The sequence below is a fragment of the Macaca mulatta genome, chromosome 11, assembly GCF_049350105.2.
Source record: "Macaca mulatta isolate MMU2019108-1 chromosome 11, T2T-MMU8v2.0, whole genome shotgun sequence".
NCBI classification, from domain to species: Eukaryota; Metazoa; Chordata; class Mammalia; order Primates; family Cercopithecidae; genus Macaca; species Macaca mulatta.
Genome location: NC_133416.1, coordinates 57,157,729 through 57,178,879, shown reverse-complemented (window position 1 = coordinate 57,178,879; position 21,151 = coordinate 57,157,729). Strand labels below are relative to the sequence as shown.

At 42.9% G+C, this 21,151-nt stretch overlaps 1 protein-coding gene across 10 annotated transcripts in view; it reads left to right on the top strand.

Annotated features, from left to right (window-relative positions):
• RACGAP1 (Rac GTPase activating protein 1) overlaps positions 1 to 15,063 on the top strand; it is a 36,284-nt gene extending 21,221 nt beyond the window's left edge. For 9 of the 10 annotated variants that reach the window (XM_077952845.1, XM_015151634.3, XM_015151632.3 and 6 more), the window contains 12 exons: positions 1,269 to 1,322; positions 2,319 to 2,399; positions 3,835 to 3,952; positions 4,297 to 4,427; positions 6,381 to 6,545; positions 9,688 to 9,783; positions 9,868 to 10,066; positions 11,591 to 11,696; positions 11,869 to 12,001; positions 12,132 to 12,267; positions 13,444 to 13,552; positions 13,881 to 15,063. In XM_077952845.1, the coding sequence (XP_077808971.1) occupies positions 1,269 to 1,322; positions 2,319 to 2,399; positions 3,835 to 3,952; positions 4,297 to 4,427; positions 6,381 to 6,545; positions 9,688 to 9,783; positions 9,868 to 10,066; positions 11,591 to 11,696; positions 11,869 to 12,001; positions 12,132 to 12,267; positions 13,444 to 13,552; positions 13,881 to 13,956 (1,404 nt within the window). In that variant the 3' untranslated portion in view covers positions 13,957 to 15,063. 10 annotated transcript variants of the gene reach the window in all.
• The last annotated feature ends 6,088 nt before the right edge of the window (positions 15,064 to 21,151 follow it).

The window sequence follows — 21,151 nt, the reverse complement described above, 5'->3', positions numbered from 1 at the left end:
TTTGTGCCTTATTTCTGAATTAGTTTGGTTCTTGGGGAAAGCATAGTCGTACTTCACAATTAGAAGGAAACCAAGGTTTTGGGATTTCACCCAGAAAAGTGTGATTAGAGTTTCTAGGCACTATATAATGCTTTCATCAACAATGGTTAACATGTTAAACTATTTGTTGCCCTGCTTTTATGGGGCGGCACACTTCTTTTTACTTATAGTGATGCTTCTGCATAAAAGGTCATCTCCTGATACAGTCTTTGATATAGTTCATCGATTTGTACATCTTTTCTGTTGCTAGCTGAAAACTAGCAAACAAAGCAAATCAGGATGTTTTTGGTGACTGGTTTTCTGATATAGCAAAACAAGTGACAACTACTTATTACATGGCTAGGAGTTTTCTGTTCAAATTCAGTATTTGACCAGGGAAAATATGGCCATTTTATAGATAAAAATATTAGGCATCATCTTTTTCAAATAGGGAATGATATAGTGGAGGTCTCGAATATATAATAAAACTAGATCATATTATCAGTTGATTTTTGAGCTAGACCTACGTATGATATGATATTTGTTGTAACTGAAGCTGAATCAAACAACCAATAACTACATTACTGGACCATGAATTGGGGAAGTTAAATTTATTTAGCTAAGCTATTATTTGCTGTATACCGCTATTTCTAGATACTGTTTTCAGGGATAATCAGGAGTAAGGAAATCACAGGTAACTACTAAAATGAATGCAAATAGTTAAAATAGGTGAATTGAAATGTGACCACAATAAAAGACAAATAGTTCTTTAGTGGTGAACATGTTTTCGGGCCCAAGTTCCTAAACTGTAGAACTTTTTAAGTGGCCACATTATGCAGAGTATCTGATTAGACAATGGCAGTCCCTTGGGGGCAAGAATCACATCTAACACGATCAGTATAGTGCCTAACATTCTGTAAGTTTTAAAACTAATTACAAAAATAATCAGAAATAAAGGATCAGCCACCGGAAATAATCACGGCAGAAGTTGATTCTTTAACCTTTTCTTGCCTCTGTGGTATTGATTCCTGATTTTATAATAATAGCTTCAATTTTTGAAAGAAAGCACATTAACTTACTATAGCTCTATAGCTCAAACACTTGAGACCTTCCCTTCTTTAACTCTCCCCGAATTGTACATTAGGTAGCCTGACTGATGAAGCCTTTAAAGTTCTCTGTAAATTTATTTGTACAGGGTTTAGGGAAGGCCTAACCAAAAAAAGAAATTAATACAGTGTAATTGTCAACAGGATTGGGACTCTTCTTTGGTGAAGACTTTCAAACTGAAGAAGAGAGAAAAGAGGGTATGTATGGTTTGTTTAGTCTTTTTTGTAAACATAGTATTAATAGAGTTATTTTTGCAAATTTTGCCATAATACTGCATTCCTGACATGTTGCCCTAGCCATTGCTAAGCACATAGTACAAATGAATTAATGCTGTGGAGACAGTATTGATATTCTCTTTTTTTTGAGATGGAGTTTTGCTCTTGTTGCCCAGGCTGAAGTGCAATGGCGCAATCTCGGCTGACTGCAACCTCCGCCTCCTGGGTTCAAGCAATTCTCCTGCCTTGGCCTCTCAAGCAGCTAGGATTGCAGGTGCCCGCCACCATGCCCAGCTAATTTTGTATTTTTAGTAGAAATGGGGTTTCACCGTGTTGGCCAGGCTGGTCTCGAACTCCTGACCTCAGGTGATCCACCTGCCTTGACCTCCCAAAGTGCTGGGATTACAGGCGTGAGCCACTGCTCTCAACCAGTATTGGTACTCTTTGAAGTAGTAACTTAGGACAGGATCCTGTCCATTTCACTGTTTAGGCTGCATTTCAATTCATTCGTACAGTGGAAAAGGATAAACTTAAGTTTGTTTTGAATTGTCATATGAATTTTTACACAGAACTTTTGTGCTCTAATATAAGCTTCAGATGAAATGCATGTATAATGGGATATATAGAGATCTATCTGTGTATGCTTGTTTAGGGTACTTAATGTGTTTCCAAGACTTCATGTCCTTAGTTAGGATTACAGCTGTACTTTTTCTGGTAGTAGCATCTAAATTTCTCCACAGCTTGCTCATTTTTTCTAGGGCACTGAGAGCATTTTTGTACAACATATTCTTTTGGAACAGCTTATTCTTCATGTGGAAATAGGCAGAGAGAGAGAGAGAGAGAGAGAGCACATTGTTTGTTATTTACTGTAGCCCTAATCCCTAGGACCTGTATCCAGGTTGTCTGACGGAATAATTTTATCTTATGTGCTTCAGTTCTGCTTGGCACTAAAGTTACGGGTCTTTGTCTCATTTTTAGCGCTCTAGTAGCCGACAGTTTGTTGATGGTCCCCCTGGACCTGTAAAGAAAACTCGTTCCATTGGCTCCACAGTAGACCAGGTAAGAATAGTCAGGCCAAGATAACAGAGATTACAGGCCCCAAGCATTAAAACTCCTCTGAGTCAGCATTGCAGCATTGTTTTGAGAGAGATGATGTTTGGTTACAGTTTTTGTTTGTTTTTTGAGAGAGAGTTTTGTTCTTGTTGCCCAGGCTGGAGTGCAATGGCGTGATCTTGGCTCACTGTAACCTCCGCCTCCCAGGTTCAAGTGATTCTCTTGTCTCAGCCTCCCAGGTAGCTGGGATAACAGGCGCATGCCACCAGGCCTGGCTAATTTTTGTGTTTTTAGTAGAGAGGGGGTTTCATCATATTGGTCAGGCTGGGCTTGAGCTCCTGACCTCAGGTGATCCGCCCGCCTCAGCCTCCCAAAGTGCTGGGATTACAGGCGTGAGCCTCCGCGCCTGGCTTTGGTTAAAGTTTTTCTATGCAGTAGAATCCTTATCCATGTGAATGGAATTACTCTGATTAAGTAAATAACTGTCAGAGTGAGTCTTAGTTGCTTGAATATATGCCCCCATCACCTATGTTTATCTTCTTAAGTATGAGATTTCTTTATTTTTACTTTTTAAAGTAGAGGGAGAGTCTCTCCTTGCTGCCCAGGATGGTCTCGAACTGCTGGGCTCACGTGATGTTCCCCACCTCGGCCTCCCAAAATGCTGGGATTACAGGCATGAGCCACTGCACCCAGCCAAACATGAGATTTCAACATAAGAATGTTTCAGGTCGGGCGTGGTGGCTCACACCTGTAATCCCTGCACTTTGGGAGGCCTAGGCAGGTGGATGATCACCTGAGGTCAGGAGTTCGAGACCAGCCTGGTCAACATGGCGAAACCCCGTCTCTACTGAAAATACAAAAATCAGTCGGCCAGACACGGTGGCTCACGCCTGTAATCCCAGCACTTTAGGAGACCGAGGCGGGTGGATCACGAGGTCAGGAGATCGAGACCATCCTGGCTAACACAGTGAAACCCCGTCTCTACTAAAACTACAAAAAATTAACTGGGCGTGCTGGCGGATGCCTGTAGTCCCAGCTACTCGGGAGGCTGAGGCAGGAGAATGGCATGAACCCGGGAGGCGGAACTTGCAGTGAGCTGATATTGGGCCACTGTTCTCCAGCCTGGGTGATAGAGCGAGACTCCGTCTCAAAAAAAAAAAAAAAATCAGTCAGGTGTGGTGGCACACGCTTGTAATCGCAGCTACTCAGGAGGCTGAGGCAGGAGAATCCCTTGAACCTGGGAGGTGGAGGTTGCAGTGAGCCGAGATCGTGCCACTGTGCACCAGCCTGGGCGATAGAGTGAAAAAAAAAAAGAGTTTCAGACTGTGGTCTTAAGTCTTGGCTAAGACTAAGGAATTTTTAACCTGCTCCAAAATACCCTATAGTAGAAGGTGAGTTAGATGCTTTGTTTGTCTTTCTCTCATTACTACTTTTGTTGCAGGGGAATGAATCCATAGTTGCAAAAACTACAGTGACTGTTCCCAATGATGGTGGGCCCATCGAAGCTGTGTCCACTATTGAGACTGTGCCATATTGGACCAGGAGCCGAAGGAAAACAGGTCCATTGAATTTGTGACTAAACTGGCCTGTGTAAAACAGCTAGTAAAATTTTGGAGAGTTGGTTTCTTAGAACCCTCCTGAAGCAGGGATTGGATGTATTGGGTAGTTTCTTACTGCTGCATACCGAGGACCAGATAACTGCTTGTATCATGCTTTACCTTTGAATTGCTAGCCTACTTGCATAACTTTAGTTTTTCTTGAAACTATTTTTTTACATAGCCATTAGTACTCACTTTTGGCTATGATGACAGATTACTGTTTATCTCCCAATTAAAATTGGAGCTAAAATTTAGAAGCAGCAAAATACTTAAGAAACAAAGCTTAAAAGTTGCTTGTTTTCTAGGTACTTTACAACCTTGGAACAGTGACTCCACCCTGAACAGCAGGCAGCTGGAGCCAAGAACTGAGACAGACAGTGTGGGCACGCCACAGAGTAATGGAGGGATGCGCCTGCATGACTTTGTTTCAAAGACGGTAAGTCTGTGATTGTTCGTTTTGTTTTAGGTATGTTTTAATTTTTTAATTGTGAAAGTAATAAATACCAGGAATAAAGTTAAATACTTTAGTGTTATAAAGTTAAATGTCAAATTTCCTTCCTCATTCCAATTTTACTCTCCAGAAGTAACTATTGGTTACAGAGGTAAGTTTCTTTCCATTCTGTGAGTAATACTAAATTAAAGAAACCAACCTTTTCTGAAGCAATTGTTAGTGCTTTTTTTTTTTTTTTTTTGTGAGACAGAGTCTTACTCTGTCACCCAGGCTGGAGTGCAGTGGTGTGATCATAGCTCACTGTAGCCTTAACCTCCCAGTCTCAAGCAATCCTCCCACCTCAGCTCCTGAGTAGTTGGGATACAGATGTGTGCCACCATGCCCGGCTAATTTTTAAATTTTTTGTAGAGACCTGGTCTTGCTATGTTGCCCAGGCTGGTCTCAAACTCCTGGGCTCAAGTGCTCCTCCTGCCTCAGCTCCCCAAGTGCTGGGATTACAGGCATGAGCTACCGTGCCTGGCCGATTGTTAGTACTTTTTAGTGACACATGTTTACATTTTTTCTTGAATATATCACCTAAGATTTTCAAAATGTTTTGCTTTTGTACCATTTGATTTCCTTATGAAAATCCAAGCAAATTAACTGAGGCTCAGAGGAGTTGACATTTTTGAGCCACATGATAGTAAGTGACACATTTAACATCCAGGTTTTCTTTTTTTCTTTTTTTTCATTTGAGACGGAGTATCACTCTGTTGCCCAGGCTGGAGGGCAGTGGTGTGATTTCGGCTCACTGCAACCTCTGCCTCCTGGGTTAAAATGATCCTCCTGCCTCAGCCTCCCAAGTAGCTGGGATTACAGGCGCCCGCCACCATGCCTGGCCAAATTTTTGTACTTTTAGTAGAGATAGGATTTCACCACGTTGGCCAGGCTGGTCTCGAACTCCTGACCTCAGGTGATCCTCCCGCCTTAGCCTCCCAAAGTGCTGGGATTACAGGCATGAGCTACCATGCCTTGCCAACATCCAACATCCAGGTTTTCTGCTCTTTGTAAACAAGTTCTTTCCACTACCTCACACTGCTGCCTTCCAGCTGGATGACCTTAAATGAGTTACTTAAACTCTTTTTGCTTCTGTTTCCTCATCTTAAAATGAAGAAAACAAAACCTATCTTATGGGATTACTGTGAGAATTACATATGTAAATATGTGTAAAGGGCTTAGAAAATTTTTTGGCACATACTAAGTGCTCAATAAATGTTAGTTGATTATGGCTGGGAGCAGTGGCTCACGTCTGTAATCCCAGCACTTAGGGAGACTGAGGCAGGTGGATCACCTGAGGTCGGGAGTTCGAGACCAGCCTGACCAACGTGGAGAAACCCCGTCTCTACTAACAATATAAAAATTAACCGGGCGTGGTGGCGCATGCCTGTAATCCCAGCTGCTTGGGAGGCTAAGGCAGGAGAATCGCTTGAACCCGGGAGGTGGAGGTTGCAGTGAGCCAACCTCCATCACACCATTGCACTCCAGCCTGGGCAACAAGAGTGAAACTCTGTCTCAAAAAAAGACAGAAAAAGGCCAGGCCCAGTGGCTCACGCCTGTAATCCTAGCACTTTGGGAGGCCGAGGTGGGTGAATCACAAGGTCAGGAGTTCAAGACCAGCCTGGCCAACATGGTGAAACCCCGTCTCTACTAAAAATACAAAAGATTAGCTGGGCGTAGTGGTGGGCACCTGTAATCCCAGTTACTTGAATGGCTGAGGCAGGAGAATCGCTTGAACCCGGGAGGCGGAGGTTGCAGTGAGCTGAGATTGCACCACTGCACTCCAGCCTGGTTGACAGAGTGAGACTCAGTCTCAAAAAAAAAAAAAAAAAAAAAAAGTTGATTATGATGATAATTTTCTAATTCATATCACTCTGTTTCTTCTGCTCTGTTTTATCCCAGGTTATTAAACCTGAATCCTGTGTTCCATGTGGAAAGCGGATAAAATTTGGCAAATTATCTCTGAAGTGCCGAGACTGTCGTGTGGTCTCTCATCCAGAATGTCGGGACCGCTGTCCCCTTCCCTGCATTCCTACCCTGATAGGAACACCTGTCAAGATTGGAGAGGTATGACTTATACGAGCCGTCATTGTTTTACGGCCTCTTTATTCGCCTTTCAAAGGCTTAGTATCAGTTTTTGTTCTAAAATTAATGATCTCAAATATATTTCTTTCCACAAACAATGAATAGAATTGTAAGATATTTACTTGAAGAGTCCTATTTGGGTTTGTCTGTCTAATACCTTTCTAAACCAAACTTCTTTGCCCTCCCCTTTTTCCTCTTCCCTGCTTCTCCTTTCCTCCTCTTCTCCCTTCCTTCCTCCCCTTCATCCCATTTTGGAAAATTTCAGACATATATCAAACTAAAGAGATTAGTGTAACTAACCCCTGGTTCTTATCACTTAACTTCCATGACTACTAACTTGTGTCCATTCTCTTTTTTTTTTTTTTTTTTCCTCTGCTGCCTAGGCTGGAGTGCACTGGCACGATCTCAGCTCACTGCAACCTCTGCCCCCTTGGGCTCAAGTGATTCTCTTGCCTCAGCCTCCCAAGTAGCTGGAATTACAGACATGTACCACCACCATGCCCGGCTAATTTTTTTTTTGGTTGTATTTTTAGTAGAGACGGGGTTTCACCATGTTGGCCAGGCTGGTCTCAAGCTCCTGACTTCAAGTGATCCGCCCACCTCAGCCTCCCAAAGTGCTGGGACTACAGGCATGAGCCACCGTGCCCGGCCATGTCCATTCTTTTTTTAATGTCTCTTTTTTTTGAGACAGAGTTTCCATGTTGCCCAGGCTGGAGTGTGGTATTGCAACTTTGACTCACTGCAGCCTCTGTCTCCTGGGCTCAAGTGATTCTCATGCCTCAGCCTCCCAAGTTGCTGGGACTGCAGGCGTGTGCTACCATGCTCAACTAATTTTTTCGTATTTTTAGTAGAGATGGGGTTTTGCCATGTTGGCCAGGCTGGTCTTGAACTCCTGACTTCAAGTGATCTGCCTGCCTTGGCCTCTTAAAGTGTTGGGATTCTAGGTGTGAGCCACGGCACCCAGCCTTTATGTCTGTTCTTGATTTATCAATACTGTCGTTGCCTCTTCCTAACTCTGTCCAATGAATTACTTGGAAGCAAATCTCAGCTATCATATAATTTTATCTGTGATAAAATTATCTTTTTATTCTTGCTTTTATGTTAGACATACTTCATAATAGGGTATCAAGATTAAGTTGCTTATTTCCAAATATTTAACCAGTTTAATCCAAACTGATTAAATCCATTAAGAAATTATTTATTGCCGGGCGCGGTGGCTCAAGCCTGTAATCCCAGCACTTTGGGAGGCTGAGACGGGCGGATCACGAGGTCAGGAGATCGAGACCATCCTGGCTAACATGGTGAAACCCCGTCTCTACTAAAAAATACAAAAAACTAGCCGGGCGAGGTGGCGGGCGCCTGTAGTCCCAGCTACTCGGGAGGCTGAGGCAGGAGAATGGCGTGAACCCGGGAGGCGGAGCTTGCAGTGAGCTGAGATCCGGCCATTGCACTCCAGCCCGGGCAACAGAGCGAGACTCCGTCTCAAAAAAAAAAAAAAAAAAAAAAAATTATTGCTGAGCATGGTAGCTCATGCCTGTAATCTCAGCACTTTGGGAGGCTGAGGCAGGAAAATCACTTGAGCCTAAGAGTTTGAGACCAGCCTGGACAACAAAGCAAGATTCCATCTCTACAAAGAATAAATAAATAAGTTAGCCAGATTAGTGGTGTATGCCTGTGTTTATAGCTCCTCAGGGAGATAGGTTGGACTATTGCTTAAGGTGGGGAGGTTGAAACTGCAGTGAGCCATGATTACACCACTGCACTCCAGCCTAGGGAATAGAGCAAGACCCTATCTCGAAAAAAAAAAAATTTTATTATGTAAGCAACATTAGCAAGAATCAAAATGACTACCTTCCTACCTACTCTTCAGCAAATCAAATGTTATTTTCCCCTAATCCTACAAGTTCTTATCCATGCCTGTACTTTTTTTGGTTTTTTTTTTTTTTTTTTTTTTTTTTTTTTTTTTTTTGAGAGGATGTTTTGCTCTTGTTGCCCAGGCTGGAGTGCAATGGCGCAATCTCAGCTCACCGCAACCTCCACCTCCTGGGTTCAAGCGATTCTCCTGCCTCAGTCTCCCTGGGATTACAGGCATGTGCCACCACGCCTGGCTGATTTTGTATTTTTAGTAGAGACAGGGTTTCTCCATGTTGGTCAGGCTGGTCTCAAACTCCTGACCTCAGGTGATCTGCCCACCTCGGCCTCCTACAGTGCTGGGATTACAGGTGTGAGCTACCGCATCTGGCCACCTGTACATTTTTTTTTACACATGTTCTGTACTTTAATATAGAACCATGGAGTTCTCCCCTACAGGTAGGTTTGTGTCATGATCAACTGTGATAAGATGTGTTAAGTAATTTTTTTTACTGAGGATAATGAAAGCATAAAAAATTATTTTTCTCTTATTCCAGAGTTCTTCTGTTAGAAAAAAAAAATCCGTTTAGAGTAATAAATTATTTTATATTAAAGGCTATACCTGTAACTTCTTTTTTTTTTTTTTTTTTTTTTTTGAGACGGAGTCTTGCTCTGTAGCCCGGGCTGGAGTGCAGTGGCCAGATCTCAGCTCACTGCAAGCTCCGCCTCCCGGGTTTAGGCCATTCTCCTGCCTCAGCCTCCGGAGTAGCTGGGACTACAGGCGCCCGCCACCTCGCCCGGCTAGTTTTTTGTATTTTTAGTAGAGACGGGGTTTCACGGTGTTAGCCAGGATGGTCTCGATCTCCTGACCTCGTGATCCGCCCGTCTCGGCCTCCCAAAGTGCTGGGATTACAGGCTTGAGCCACCGCGCCTGGCTATACCTGTAACTTCATTATTGCTTTTTTCTGCTGTCCTTGAGTGGATGAGAAGGAGGTAGTTATAGCTGGTGGTCTTATTCCTTGTTCACATAAGAGTGTGGTATATATGAAAGAGAAAAAAAAAAGTGTGGTATATATGATAATAAATCAGTCCTGGCATGGAGGTAGGAAAAATAATTGATAGTCTCTGTTTTAATATATGCTTTGGGAATAGGAATTTAAAAGTAGACATGATGTCCCAGTCTGAGAATAAGATTGGAGGTGGTTCTTCACATGTCGTCTTCATCTGTTGGTCTACATGGTGTAAATAATAATTTAAAACTCTTTTTTTCCAGGGAATGCTGGCAGACTTTGTGTCCCAGACTTCTCCAATGATCCCCTCCATTGTTGTGCATTGTGTAAATGAGATTGAGCAAAGAGGTCTGACTGAGGTAAGAGTCAACCGTAGGAGATGGTGAATTTGTTATTTGTGTTAATTAGGAGGTTTTTAAATAAAAATGTCATTTTGATAATAGACAGGCCTGTATAGGATCTCCGGCTGTGACCGCACAGTAAAAGAGCTGAAAGAGAAATTCCTCAGAGTGAAAACTGTACCCCTCCTCAGCAAAGTGGATGATATCCATGCTGTCTGTAGCCTTCTAAAAGACTTTCTTCGAAACCTCAAAGAACCTCTTCTGACCTTTCGCCTAAACAAAGCCTTTATGGAAGCAGCAGGTAAGGGCAGATGTAACATTTGAATATGAATTCCTCCACGGCAGTAGTTTTCTTACTCTTTTTATTTTTTTATTTATTTTTTATTTTTTTAGACAGAGTCTCACTCTGTCGCTCAGGCTGAAGTCAGTGGCGTGATCTAGGCTCACTGCAACCTCTGTCTCCCAGGTTCAAGCGATTCTCCTGCCTCAGCCTCCTGAGTAGCTGGGATTACAGGCGTGTGACGTCACGCCCGGCTAATTTTTTGTATTTTTAGTAGAGACGGGGTTTCACCCTGTTAGCCAGGATGGTCTCGATCTCCTGACCCTGTGATTCGCCCGCCTCAGCCTCCCAAAGTGCTGCGATTACAGGCGTGAGCTACCGTGCCGGGCCTCTTTTTTGTTCGTTTGTTTGTTTGTTTAAGACGGTGTCTCTGCTGCCCTGGCTGGAGTGCAGTGGTACTATCTCAGTTCACTGTAACCTCCGCCTCCTGGGTTCAAGAGATTCTCCTGCCTCAACCTCCTGAGTAGCTGAGATTACAGGCACACACCACCACGCCCAGGTAATTTTTTGTATTTTTAGTGAAAACGGGACTTCACCATGTTAGCCAGGCTGGTTTCAAACTCCTGACCTCAGGTGATCTACCCACCTCGGCCTCCCAAAGTGCTGGGATTACAGGCATGAGCCACCACTCCTGGCCACCTTACTCTTTTTATTAGCTCCTGCCTAGTACAGTGCCTGAAACATAGTAGGTGCTCAAGTAGTTTGATGGATGGGTAACTGTATGCGTGTCACCTTTGCCTGTCCTCTTCCTTTCTCATTACGTTATTATGCACAGTGCTCTTCCTTTCTTTCCTTCCTCTCCAGTTAGGCTGGAGCTTTTTCAGTTCTTAGACTATACCAATCTTACTCCCTACTGTAAGGCCTTCACATTTGTTGTCTCAACCTGAATGCTCTTACATTAGATACTGTATGGTTTGCTCCTTTATTTCTTTCATATTTCTCTTCATATACCTCGTCCCCAGAAACACCTTTTCTGACAACCTTATCTAGATTAACGGCTCTCATTTCTTTCTAGCTTCTTGCCTGCCTTGTTTCTTCATTTATGTATGACTCTACCTGATAGGTATTTGCTTTTTGACTGACTCCACCAATAGTATGTAGGTTACATAAGGTAAGGGCTTTATTTACTTCTCCTTTATCCTTGGCACTTGTACCTGGCACATCGTAGGCCCTTAAATATGTTTTATGAATGAATACTTTCTTGGTAATTGTAGTCACTGCAATTGTATGCCTGTCTTCCTAGCACATCTGTTGCCAACTGCTTTCCCTAACTTCAAAGGCCGATTTTTTAAAAGTTCTGACTTCTAATATTGAGCTGTTGGCCAGTATCCTGCTTGTTAATGAAACCAGAGTCTGATGTAGTCATGAACTAATCAGGAGTTTCAGAAGCTTACTGTATAGATGAGACTTTGTGGTCGATAACTTGGAAGCCCGCTGTCAAGGGAAAGAAGTTTAGGCCTCTTAGTGCTTTCTTTTCAATTACAGAAATCACAGATGAAGACAACAGCATAGCTGCCATGTACCAGGCTGTTGGTGAACTGCCCCAGGCCAACAGGGACACATTAGCTTTCCTCATGATTCACTTGCAGAGGTGAGTACCGCAGAAACTTGTTCTGGGAGTTAGGGAATTTTTTTCCAAGGGGAAGATAATGTGAGTTGAGTGTTTGGGAGTATAAGGGATGAATTGTTTTCTTATAGAATTTATATTTTGGTCTGCATTTAAGCAAGGAGCAAGACTTCTAATTTAATATTCTTTTGCTTAGAGTGGCTCAGAGTCCACATACTAAAATGGATGTTGCCAATCTGGCTAAAGTCTTTGGCCCTACAATAGTGGCCCATGCTGTGCCCAATCCAGACCCAGTAACAATGTTACAGGACATCAAGCGTCAACCCAAGGTAGGCAGGTGCAGGGGGTGTGTGTGTGTGTGTGTGTGTGTGTGTGTGAACTTGTGTAATGTGATAACATAAAAGAAAGTCGAGAAGCCCTGGGCTTTGGAAGTTTGCTAACAGATTTGCTGGCTTTTAGGTGGTTGAGCGCCTGCTTTCCTTGCCCCTGGAGTATTGGAGTCAGTTCATGATGGTAGAGCAAGAGAACATTGACCCCCTACATGTCATTGAAAACTCAAATGCCTTTTCAACACCACAGACACCAGATATTAAAGGTAAGGCCCAAGATGTGCTTCTTCAGGGACTTGGCTCCCTCTTTAGTTTTAGTCATGTGCCCTCTTCCTGCCTTTGCTAGAGCTGTTTGAAAATTCTAACATTAAAGGAAAATTTGTATAATTCTACCATTGTAATTTTTTTTCGCTTTTCCATGTTCTCCCTTCTTTATCCATATGGATATATGTTTTTTAAATATAGATATAATAGGCTGGGCATGTTGACTCACACCTGTAGTCCCAGCACTTTGGGAAGCCGAGGCAGGCGGATCACAAGGTCAAGGGATTGAGACCATCCTGGCCAACATGGTGAAACCCCATCTCTACTAAAAATACAAAAATTAGCTGGGTGTGGTGGCACGTGCCTGTAATCCCAGCTACCTGGGCTGCTGAGGCACGAGAATCGCTGGAACCCAGGAGGCGGAATTTGCAGTGAGCTCAGATCGCGCCACTGCACTCCAGCCTGGTAACAGTGAGACTCCGTCTCCAAAAAAAAAAGATATAATAATAGTTTAAATATAATCCATTCTTATTTCACTTAGCATGTTGTGAGAACTTTTTCTCATATATAATCTTATTTGCTTAAATGTTCTAGTAGGTATTAACATTATTTTATAATTTTTCATAATTACAAGTAATGCTATAGTCAATATTATATGTATGTATCCTCTTTTCCCTTAATGATAAATTCCCAAGAGTGGGAATCACTGAATTAAATGGCTTAAACATTTTTACGAATCTTGATATGTTTTACCAACTTGATTTCTTAAATTTCTTATAGGCTTTCCCAATTTCTATTGCTAACCAACAATTTGATATGAATAGGCTGGTTTCACTCCAGTCTCACTGTCATTGGAGACCCATTCTTTCATTATTGCAAGTTCCTTCTAAGGAAGCATATTGTTTCTTCTAGTATAGCTAAAAGTCAGATGTTTAGATGTTAGATTTGTGAAGTGTGGAGTTAGAGAATGGCCTAAATCAGGAAGTGTCAGCTATTCATTGAGTTCAAAAGATACACTAGTGTGTTACAGAATGATGACAAAAATGATTTCTGGGACTTTGCTAGATGTCTAACCTTAGCTCTTAAGTGCTTCAGAGGGTAATCAGCTTAAAACTAGCCATCTAAAAAGATACCTTCTTTTTTCCCACCTTTCTTAAAAATATATCTGAACTTTGAAGTGAGTTTACTGGGACCTGTGACCACTCCTGAACATCAGCTTCTCAAGACTCCTTCATCTAGTTCCCTGTCACAGAGAGTCCGTTCCACCCTCACCAAGAACACTCCCAGGTATGCAGAATTGGCCTTCCTAGGAAATAAAAAACAATTGCTTTCTTACACTTCCTATTATATTGAAGCTTATTGAAAGAAAAATTGCATTAGATTTTAGCTAGCAACTAGACTTTATAAAAGGGAACGTGGAGCTATAAGGATTCCTTCTTTAAAAAGGTTCTGAAAATCTTTACTATTTCCCCGCCCTCATTGTAGGTGACTAAGAGTACCTTGCAAAATAGTTGTCTAGGGTTTCCTACTTATAGTGGGTCATATCAAGTAATATTATAGTTGTTTATTCAACCATTTTTTATAGAATACTTATCCAGTTCATTCTCTTTTGTAGATTTGGGAGCAAAAGCAAGTCTGCCACTAACCTAGGACGACAAGGCAACTTTTTTGCTTCTCCAATGCTCAAGTGAAGTCACATCTGCCTGTTACTTCCCAACATTGACTGACTATAAGAAAGGACACACCTGTACTCTGCTCTGCAGCCTCCTGTACTCATTACTACTTTTAGCATTCTCCAGGCTTTTACTCAAGTTTAATTGTGCATGATCGTTTTATTAAAACTATGTATACCTTCCCTTCCTTCTCCTCAAGTCACATAATATCAGCACTTTGTGCTGGTGGTTGTTGGGAGCTTTTAGATGAGACATCTTTCCAGGGGTAGAAGGGTTAGTATGGAATTGGTTATGATTCTTTTTGGGGAAGGGGGTTATTGTTCCTTTGGCTTAAAGCCAAATGCTGCTCATAGAATGAACGATCTTTCTCTAGTTTCGTTTAGAACTGATTTCCATGAGACAATGACAGAAACCTTACTTATCTGATAAGATTGGCTTGTCTCAGGGTGGGAAGTGGGAGGGCAGGGCAAATAAAGGATTAGACCAGAGGATTTAGGATGCCTCCTAAGAACCGGGAGTTCTCATTCCCCATTATGAACGGAGCTATAATATGGAGCTTTCATAAAAATGGGATACATTGAGGACAGAACGAGTGATGGGAATATGCATAGCTTTAATTTGGATGATTAGATCTTTAATAGTGTTGAGTGGCACAACCTTGTAAATGTGAAAGTACAACTTATATTTATCTCTAATGTGCCACTGGCTGAACTTTGAGTTCATTTGGGGTCAAAGCCAGTTTTTCTTATAAAATTGAATTCATTCTGATGCTTGACCCCCATACCCCCAACCTTGTCCAGTGGAGCCCAACTTCTAAAGGTCAATATGTCCTTTGGCATCCCAACTAACAATAAAGAGTAGGCTATAAGGGAAGATTGTCAATATTTTATGTGGTAAGAAAAGCCACAGTCATTTTTTTCTTTGCACTTTGGATGCTGAAATTTTCCCATGGAACATAGCCACATCTAGATAAATGTGAGCTTTTTCTTCTGTTAAAATTATTCTTAATGTCTGTAAAAATGATTTTTTTCTATAGAATGTTTGACTTCATATTGACCTTTACCTGTAAAACACCTATTTCGGATAATATTTGGAAAAAAAAGTAAATAGCTTTTTCAAAATGAACATGAGGCTGGTTTTCTTGTCTTGGAAGGTAATTTTCAATGCCTTTTTGAAAATCATTTCTGGGGCTGGGCATGGTGACTCATGCCTATAATCCCAGCACTTTGGGAGGCCAAGATGGGTGGATCACCTGAGGTCAAGAGTTTGAGATATGGCCAAACCCTGTCTCTACAAAAAATACAAAATTAGCCGGGCGTGGTGGCACACACCCGTGATCCCAGCTACTAAGGAAGCTGATGTGGGAAAATTGAGCCTGGGAGGCGGAGGTTGCAGTGAACTGAGATCGTGCCACTGCACTCCAGCCTGGGTAACAGAGTGTGAGACCCTGTCTCAAAAAAAAAAGAAAAAATTACATCCTTCAACATGTCTTGACTCTGTTGTTCATCCCCATTTCCCACTCTCTGGACCCACCCCAGTCTTACCACCACCGGGAGTTTGTTTCTTCATTTCTCATCAGTCTTTCTTTGTCCAAACTGGAGTTGTAGAGTTGTCCTGTGCCTGTTGTGTTGTTTAAAGAAACCACAGTCATGAGTTGCATAATGACGGGGATACATTGAGAGGTGCTTCATTAGGTGATTTCATTGTTGTGTGAACCTGAGTGTCCTTACACAAACCTGGATGGTGTGACCTACTACACACCTAGGCTATATGGTAGAGCCTATTGCTCCTAGGCTACAAACCTGTACAGCATGTGACTGTTCTGAACACTGTAGGCAGTTGTAACACATGGTAAGTATTTATGTATCTAAACCGAAAGGGTACAGTAAAACTATGGTTATTATAATCTTATGTGACCACTGTTGTATATGGGATGCATTGTTAATCAAAACGTAATGTAGTGTGTGACTGTACTTAAAAAATAACAACAACAACTTTTTAAACAAGTCTTTAGGGACCAGAATGGTGCAGATTAAAAAAAAATTGCCTCTGGCTGGCTGACTGCCTAGAACATCCTTCACTGCTGGAAGTGACTCTGGAGTGAGCTGGAATGATTAACTGAGGGCACCTGCACTTGGAACTCTGAAGCTGGTGAACAGAATGTATCTGAGATTGAACGTAAACAGTTGCAGGCTTAATATGTAACTGTGGAGAGAGGAGGCAACCTACTGGCTTTTTTTCCAGGAGGGGGCAGCTTCACGGCAGGGCCCATCTGCCTCAGCAAATTGACAGAGGATGGGTCCCATACCCCCTTTCACACATGCCGGCTAGGCCTTATTTTTTAAAACTCTGCCCTAGATGCTACCTCTTTTCTTATGTCTTTGCAATCCTAGCATTGGCCTGGTTCCATATTTGCTGTTCTGTAGTATCTCCCCAAGGTGCATTTCAAGTCACTAATGTAGAGGAAGTAAATGGATTGTGTAACATTAGTGAAGGCAAGGCTACCCTATGCAGGAACCAATGGTCCATTAACGAAAAAGGAAATGGTCCTGTGTGTCAAATGTTGGCAACCATTTGCTCAGTTTTTGGGCTAGGCCAAGAGACCTTAGCCATGAAAATAATTCTGATGATAGCAAAGGGAAATATATACCCACCTTCAACTTCTTTAACAGTACTTCCTGCGGAACAGTCTGACTTTCCAGGGTCTTCTTAATTAAATTATACCTCCTCAGTGTGAGGGCTGTGGAAGGGGGTCCAGTGCTTTGGTGTAGGCATCACTCCATCTCTTACTCCTAACCCTTTCTGATGTTCCTCTCTTTTAATGCAGTTTAATTTTACTGTCACACTTGCTAATAAACAGAATCTTTAAATTGTGACATTTACCTCTATTCTCCCTGATCTATGCAAGACTCCCGAATTTGATGTTTATCTAACTGGGCAAGCATTACATGGTTGGATTCAGCCGCAACAATTTGAGTTTATTACTGGGTGTTTAACAACTTAGCCTTCCTTAAGAAGGTGAATTCATTGCTTGCAGAGATAGAAGAAGGAATGTGAGTTTTGTTCAGAGGACGTTTAGGGTGCACAATTGATTTACTAGGGGAAAAAAGTAGTCATTTTTGGTTATGAACTGAACCGGTGGCATTGAAAGTGGTCTTGTGTTCTTTTTATTTTATTATTTATTTTATGCCTCCCAAGTAGCTGGGACAACAGGCATGCCCCACCATGCCCAGCTAATTTTTAATTTTTTTATAGAGATGAGGTCTCACTATGTTGCCCAGGTTAGTCTCAAATTCCTGGACTTAAGTGATCCTCCTGCTGCAGCCTCCCAACAAAGTGCTGGGATTACAGGCATGAGCCACTGTGCCCAGCCAGTTCTTGCATGCTTAAATTATTAGGCAGCACAAAATGACAAAGAGAGCCGAGTGAGTACAGGGAGCAAAGGTATCAGGCTTGCTGTTTTTGTTTTGTTATGGTAGGGTCTACCTGCACACCTATTTAGCTTCAGATAGATTGATATGGTTTGTGTCACCACCCAAATCTCATCTTGAATTGTAGTTCCCATAATCCCCACATGTCATGGTAGGGACCCAGTGGGAGGTAATTGAATCATGGGGACAGTTACCCTCGTGGTGTTCTCTTGATAGCAAGTTCTCACAAGATCTGATGGTTTTATAAGGAGCTTTCCCCCCTTTTGCTCTGCACTTCTTGCTGCTGCCATCTGAAGAAGGACATGTTTGCTTTCCCTTCTGCCATGATTGTAAGTTTCCTGAGGCCTCCCCAGCCCTGCTGAACTGTGAGTCAATTAAACCTCTTTCCTTTATAAATTACCCAGTCTTGGGTATGTATTTATTAGCAGTGTGAGAATGGAATAATACATAGATACATACACACACACGTACATTACACATGATTTCCTGTTGGAAAAGCATTTAGAGGCCCCACTGCTATGCCTGGCAGGCCAAGGGGTTCAATCGTGCATCACCTTTTCTTAGGCTTTCAGCATGGGCAGGGCAAGAGCTGGTGTGGATACCCAGATGTGAGAAGTGAGGGTGGCACAGCTCACACAGTAGGTTCTTGATCAATGTGCTTTGATGATAGTCTGGGTGATGACTCAGGTTTCAGCCACTGATGGAAAAAGCTTTCAAGCATGCAGAGTTGGGGCACGTTAGCCATTCTGCTTTTAGTGTAAACAGGGTTTGGAGAATGGCCACTTAACCTAAGAACTTGGTAATTTTTTTATATGCCCCCTGTAGTGGGGATATTTTGTAAATAAGTGAAGGCGCCAGGCCAGGAGGTCCCTAACTTGAGTAATTTATTACACACTGGTTCTCAGAGCTGTATTTGTTGATGGTTTGTGTTCACAAAGTCAGGTGGAAGACAGCTTGACGCCACCAGGAATAACCTTGTAGCATGTGGGAGTTTTGTCCTCTGCAATTGCGTGGGATGGGGAAGGAGGCTACTTTTCAGGGACTCCTAGTTGGAAGCAGGAATTTTTCCTTTTGTCTACCTTTCTCCCTCTATAACTCTTGCCAGGCTTCATTTAGCTGCATTGTTTTTTATGCAGCATTACTCTCATATCTCACACAATTGGGTACCATCTGTGTGCTAGGCTCAAACACATGTAAATGGATATTTAGACTTATAATAAAGCACCAGTTAAATCTTCTCTGGTCATCACTTAAGATGGAATTAGGAACTGATTCCCCATAAAGTCTTTAGGGAATTTAATATGGTGATTTACCATATATAGAGCGCTTTCATTTATCATCTTACTTGATCTCACTTCACTCAATGGGAGGTGGGGCAGGACGGGTGATACTATCCCAGTTAACAAATTCAGAGAGGTGATTTGGCCCAAACTCCTACCAACTAATGTGTAGCTTACCTGGGGTTAGAATCTAGGAGTTACAGCTTAGTCTGAAGGTTAGCCCTGGTGCTTGCTATTTCAGACTTCAGAGAGCATTGTGGGGCCTGTAAGTGTATTATTCGGTTCTTAAGTACTAGTAAATGGCCTTTGCTTGGAGCCATTGTTATTCACATTCCATGCAAGGAAGGATCTTGTCCTGCAAAATGAGCAACTATAAAATGAGCAGGCTGTAGAAAGAGATGATCATTTACATTGCAGGAGTTCTCCCTATTATCCTAAGAACTTTTTAAGTCACACCCAACCTAGAGCCGCAGATTGCACTGAGGACTGTATGTATGTGGATGTAGTATGCATTCTCATTATGCATTCTCAGCAGATGACCCAGAAAGAGCAGGGAGGCCCAGACTGCTGGAGAAGGCATGTGGGGCAGAATTTCCTAATGGTTGTCTGGGAGAGTGGAAGACCTGGGCTTGGTGATGTAGGGCTGTTTTCTGTGTGGAAGGAGCAAGATGAGCTGTATGAGTGCTTGAGGTTGCTTCTGGTGGCAGTCTGTTTCCAGGCCACCCCTGTGCATCCTGTGTGCTCTGATGCTCAAAGCCAAAGATAGGCAAGTCTCAGCCAAAGCCATCAGCCTGCTTCTAGAAACGTGTCAGTGGATTAACTTACTAGCTTTCCCCCTGAGTGGCATTAGCTCTCACCCTGTCTCATGCTCACCATCTGGCTTTGAGTAAGAAGTCTTCGAGTGATCTCTCTTCACAGCCTGCTTTGCGCCAGGGCTTTCCAAGGGCTGTGCAGCATTCTCCCTCATCAACCCTAGGGCCCAGTGCTCTCCAAGAAGGGGAGGTCAGTGTGCTGTGTCCACACATATGCATACCTGGGATCTGAAGACTGCTTTAGACCTCAAAGGAAAAAACCAGCTCAAGGGAGAATGAGTCTCCATGGTTAGTGACCTAAAGTCTTTTGTTGTCAAAACTAGCAAGTGGATCTGTTATTAGGTTAGCTTTTAAAATTGAGTTGCTCCCACCACAGAGAAAGCTCTTTTTGCCAGTGAGATGATAGTTTGTCCGGATTTTGGTAGAGAGAGATTCAAAGGGGCTGGGATTTTTCTTTCTCATTAGAAAGCAAAGCCCGGGGGTGGAGGTGCTTAAAGGAACCACCTCCCTTCCTCCCAGGGAGCTGGCTCTCTCCTTCTAGGTTAATATACATTGAATGGGGCTAAACGCCTGGTGCTTCTGGACAGAGTCCAGCCCCTCAGCTGAGCAGCCGCACTGTGAAGATACAGCTGCTGGCATTAAAGGGCTAAGCCCTTTCCAGCTGCTTTGCTTTAACGGGAATCGCCTGCAGCCGGCAGCTTAGCGGAGCTGTCTTAGCCCGATTAGGAGGAAATGACTAATCTCTGCATCTTCTCATGACACTGCTCTGGAGGCTCGGGGGAAAATAACCCAGTGGGGTGGGAAGTGGTTGGATAAATGGTGCTCGAGTGCGAGGCTCTATCTCCTTAAAACTGTGGTCCCAGCTTGGTGTGATTTGTGTTTGTTTTGCCTCTGTGAAAAAAGGGGGCTGGCTTCTCTTCAGTGGACTCCCTGGCACTGAGGGAGAGGAGACATTCACTGTGAGGGGTGGCCTGGGTATTTAAAAGCTGGTACAGCAACAGATGTGCAGAGTTGAGAGCGTATGGGGGCAATGTATCCATTCCCCTGGGAGGAGGAAGACACCTAAAAGGTCCTCACTTCAGCCTTCCATTCCTCTTTTCATTAAAACCCGATGTAAAGAGCCAAGATTTAGGCCGGGCACAGTGGCTCACACCTGTAATCCCAGCACTTTGGGAGGCCAAGGCAGGCGAATCACCTGAGATCGGGAGTTCAAGACCAGCCTGGCCAACATGGAGAAACCCCGTCTCTATCAAAAATACAAAATCAGACGGGCGTGGTGGCATGTGCCTGTAATCCCAGCTACTTGGGAGGCTGAGGCAGGAGAATCACTTGAACCTGGGAGACAGAGGTTGCAGTGAGCCAAGATTGCACCATTGCACTCCAGCCTCGGCAACAAGAGCGAAATGCTGTCTCAAAAAAAAGAGCCAAGAAATGATCATTTCATTGATTGAAAAGATGCAGTTTAGAAAATATTGTTAATATCTCTGAGAATTGGGACATCTTATAATCAATGGCATCTTACTAATATAATGCAGTGTTTCTCAGTAGCTCATGATATAGTAGTGTATCTTGTAATCAATGTTATTTAGGTTGGAAGTGTTAGCTATTCACGTGAGATAGACTGTTGGATGGACTAGCTGTGCAGGCCAAGAAAACAGCGACTTTGCTGTGGTCAAAGAGAGGAAGTTCC